Source organism: Poromitra crassiceps, assembly GCF_964638095.1.
Source record: "Poromitra crassiceps genome assembly, chromosome: 5".
NCBI classification, from domain to species: Eukaryota; Metazoa; Chordata; class Actinopteri; order Beryciformes; family Melamphaidae; genus Poromitra; species Poromitra crassiceps.
The window spans coordinates 30,513,657-30,518,230 of NC_139642.1; the positions used below are offsets into that span (position 1 = coordinate 30,513,657).

Here is a 4,574-nt window from a genome sequence, read left to right on the forward strand (position 1 = left end):
ATGTACATTTTCTGCCCACTGCATCCCTTTAAACATGCATTCTCTCTTTCTAACTCTTCCTCTCTCTCTCTGTCACAAACAAGCATGGCAACATGCAAGCCCTACACACTCTCTCTCTCTCTCTCTCTCTCTCTCTCTCTCTCACACACACACATACACTCTGTAGAAACTGTATATCCAAGAGAATGAAGTACTGAGAAAGCAGGCGTCCTGATGAGATGTGTGTGCATGTGTGTGTGTGTGTGTGTGAGAGAGAGAGAGAGAGAGACAGACACACACACACACACACACACACACACACACATCTCATCAGGATGCCTGGTGTGTGTGTGTGAGAGAGAGACAGACACACACATACACACACACACACACACACACACACACACACACACACACACACATCTCATCAGGACGCCTGCTTTCTCAGTACTTCATTCTCTTGGATATACAGTTTCTCCATTCCCTGCTCCCCATGCAGCCTTAGTGGGATAATAGAGAACAGGAGGTCATGACTCCTTTTACCCCCGGCAGATCTTCAGTGACCTCCTTAATGGACCCGAGGGGGGAATTGTACCCTGACCATCAGACAGAGAAAGCGTAGATATTACTCTCTCAGCTCACCGCTGCTCAGGTGGTGGAGATGAAGGGCTGTCTTGAGTGCCAATTCTGGAATTTATGAGGTGCTTTTCTTTGTATCGTTATATTCACTGTTCACTGCAGCTCAGAGGAATGCAAGTGCTGGGTTGAATGAAATGTAGATTGTTTCTTTTACAGTAAGACATCAAAACAAGAATATAATAGCTGTCATGTCCATGTATTGATCAACACTCAAGACTGAAGCCAGAGGAGTGGCTGTCACAACAAGATTCGTTTGAGATGCAAGTTGATTATTGGGGCTAAAAGGGACCTTCTTTTTCTTTTTTGAGTGGATTGTTGCTGGTTTATTCTCTGTGCTGAAATCACATTACATGGGACTGGAACCTGCTGAGCGCCTCTTGGCTGCCATCTCCTCCCCATTCAAATCCTGGCTATAGAATGTTGCCAACACACACACACTTACCCATTCTGAAATGATGGTTACAATATCCATCTCTATTAAGTGATATATTTTAAGAATGTCAGGAGGATTTTCAGAAGATAAATGTTGCGTAATGTTGCAAGGAGAGTTGCCACATGAGTAGCCTACCTTATTCCACTAAATGCAGTTATACAAAATAAGATCTAGGTAGACTTCATAGTTCAGGCTGCTGCTAGCTACTAAACTGTTACACCAGCATTCACTAGAAATAGCCTACGTCATTACTGATGCCTAGAAAAAGCCTAATACCAAAAAGTCATCTTGTGATATGGGATAAAAAACACATATTCACCACTGCCAGCTGCTGCTACTAACTAAACTGTTACTACCACTATTAAATAGCGTACTGTCGGTAGGCTACTGCACCATTTGACTAGACTACCAGACCACATTAGTAGCCTACTTTTACTACACTGCATAGCTAGGTGACTGCTAACGTTATTACAACCCCACTGCCACCAGTCCACTACGACAACGATGGTCCTGCGCGCCACTGCTATCGCCATGCTTGAATCCTACACATTTTTCGAGTGTTAATGGCTTGGTTGTTTCTAATTGTCAGCTGTGAACAATTATAGCCTAATTAATTATGCAGTAGCCTAGATACATTACTACATTAATTAATGAAAACAAAATAGGCATACTTTTGCGCGCGTGCATCTGTGTGTAGGCTGCGCGTGCTTGCGTACGCGCGTAACATGCATGCGCGCTTTCCATGTCCATGCCCTTGCCTGCGTCGTGCCACTCGTTGTGTTTGATCCAGGCCGGACTTAATGCGCTTGCACTCGCCACTGACGGGCAGACGGATAGCAGCAGTCTTGAGACGGCTGCGCTCACTTCATCAGTCGTCGAGTCGCGGTGAAGCAGCCAGCGCTGCCTGGGATTCCATCAGTCTTCGGTCGGGGTGCGTATCTGGACCAGAGCGTCCCGGGGACATTATACGCGCTTACTGTAGCCGCTACTGTCCCTCTCCCCCCACATCCCACCGAGGAAATATCACATCAGCTGAGGACTTTGGGGTTATTTTGACCGGATGGCTGGTGCAAAGTGCCTTCTGAAAACCCGGAGGTAAGCGACCGCTTATCCCGCAATATTACGACCGTTTAAAATGTCGATGATCATAGCGCCTACTGTACCCAAAGGAAGAATCACTATAGTGTGTCTGCAGCTCTACTCAGTGAGTGTTTAGTGACCTTTAAGATACTTTTTTAAATTGAGTACGAAGTGAGTGATGGAGTTTGACTATACTATTCCCACAATATAGGCAGGACATATGGTTTTGTTTTGGTGTCAGATTAAAATGTCAAATAATTCAGAAAAAAGAGAGATAGCATAATATCCGTTTTATTTAAAACGGGGATGAAGTGGGTAGCGTGTAAATTTGTGCTCTGACGTTACTGACATTTTACGCATAGGCTAGTGTTGCAATCCATGCAGCATGTTGCAGTAAAACCGTTTTCATAGTAGACCGCACAGTGTGTAGGCTAGTAGCTAAACAAAATGCTTGCATTGCCTGACCAATGATGTGAAACTAAAGAAAAGTGGACAACTGTAGCATTGCAAATCAACTATATCTTCCACATAGGACTAATGTTCAAATCATAGACGTTCAAATGTTGATTACAACTTTTGCAGGGATCAAAAATGAAACTGAAGTGAAGGAAAAACAAAAGATCTGCACTGTGGTAGCTCCCAGTCAAATTAATGTGCAACCTGAACCTGCCCAGTGGCGTAAATACAGTGCAGTTGCACTGGCCCCCCCTGGGATAGAACGGCCCGTGGAGAGGGCAGGCTCTCCAAAAACCTACTGGGCAGAGAACAGGGCTCTTGCAAATGACTCAAATTGCCACCCCAGGAATACGTCATCCAGGGGCGTATGCAGAAATTGAATTATAGGTGGGCCTGGATCAAATTGGGTGGGCCTGGATAGGAAGGGGTGCAGATGCCCGGCCGAAGGCCGGGCGCCCGAAAAATTTGACGTGTTATTTTACTAAAAATAATGCATTTGACCATCATTTCAAGTAGAATGATACCACCCAAGCAAGAATATTTCAAGGGTTCAAGTGCTTTACTGAAATATTTGGACCATATAATGATAATACAATTATCTCAACCTTAAAAGGTTACATATAGGTGCCAAATGTTGCATACATGAATGCTTATACTTGTGTGTATACTGTTACTTTATACAGAAATTAGAACCACTGATCCATATACTGCTGTGAGTTTAAAAAATAACAACACTGAGGCTGCTTCAAGTTTGAACAAGACGCCCTCTGGTTTATTTATCCACAGAGAGAACAAAATTCCTAGATGTCATGAAGTTGTCATGCATTAGACTCTGGAGATGATGTGCCCTGCGTTTTTACAAAAGTAACAAAACCATTGGCTAGCAATGCAGCAGCAAGTTTGCCTCTAGAAAACAACCAATTTAAAAAAAAAAAAAAAAAAAAAAAAATTTGGGTGGGCCAGGGCAAGAAGTGGGTGGGCGTGTGCCTACCCAGGCCCACCCGTAGATACGCCCCTGACGTCATCAATAGATAGATAGTTAGATAGATTTTATTTGACAGATGTTTAAAATACACAGTGAATAGAAACCCAAACACAAGTACATATTATAATTGTCGAGGAATTGACACACAAGTCCAGGACTTATTTCCATTGTGCTACTTGTTTGTAAAAAAACAATCAATGATGAGCACAGCACGAGCCATTTAAGACATATAAAAACCACATCAAAGCATACATACACCATGTAGCCTATAGTAACTTACAGACAATGTAGACATCAACATTAAACAGCAGCAGCAGCAGCAGTCATTTCAGAACCACAGTCAAATAGACAGCTCCTCTGCTCACAGGTGCTGATGTTTAAATACTGTCCATGGTTATGATGGCTTTCTCTAATTCCCCATACAATATAGCCTAGAAGTAACTAATTCAACTGTAAAATCCAACACATGTTGGTAAAAACATACAGTATAGCCTATGCCTAATGTGTGTGTGTGTGTGTGTGTGTGTGTGTGTGTGTGTGTGTGTGTGTGTGTGTGTGTGTGTGTGTGTGTGTGTGTGTGTGTTGCTTGCACATGTGTACTTCATAACTAGAGTGTACTAGGGCCCGTCAAAATTGCTTGCACTGGGCCCCATCATGACTACCCCCCACTGAAGCTGCCTGAACATCTTCAGGCCTATTTGAACTCGTCATAGCCTATAATGACTCTTTCCACAGCTTCATGATGAAGTGTGGTGGACTATTGAGGCAGTGATATTAGCCTACCTAAATGTGCCTCTCTGTATCCTATCTGATGGTGACGGTAATGATGTGTAACGGAACACAACACGGCTCAAGAATTTCACACTTGTGTACTTGTCCATCAAGTGACAATAAAACATCTTGTATCTTGTATAAACCAACAAACTGTTGGCCTTTGGACACTCAGCTTGGCATTATGAGTGTTTACAATGGAACACAGACTTGGTCCAGGTCTTTGTAAGG

The 4,574-nt window shown here is 43.3% G+C and overlaps 1 protein-coding gene across 1 annotated transcript in view; it reads left to right on the top strand.

The window, feature by feature from the left end:
- Positions 1–2,111: 2,111 nt before the first annotated feature.
- The window catches only part of sphkap (SPHK1 interactor, AKAP domain containing), a gene marked incomplete at its 5' end in the record, with an annotated part of 36,027 nt that continues 33,564 nt past the window's right edge, over positions 2,112–4,574 (top strand). Inside the window, one exon of the mRNA XM_083637409.1 lies at positions 2,112–2,146. Within this exon, the coding sequence (XP_083493535.1) occupies positions 2,112–2,146 (35 nt within the window). The remainder of the gene's footprint in view (positions 2,147–4,574) is intronic.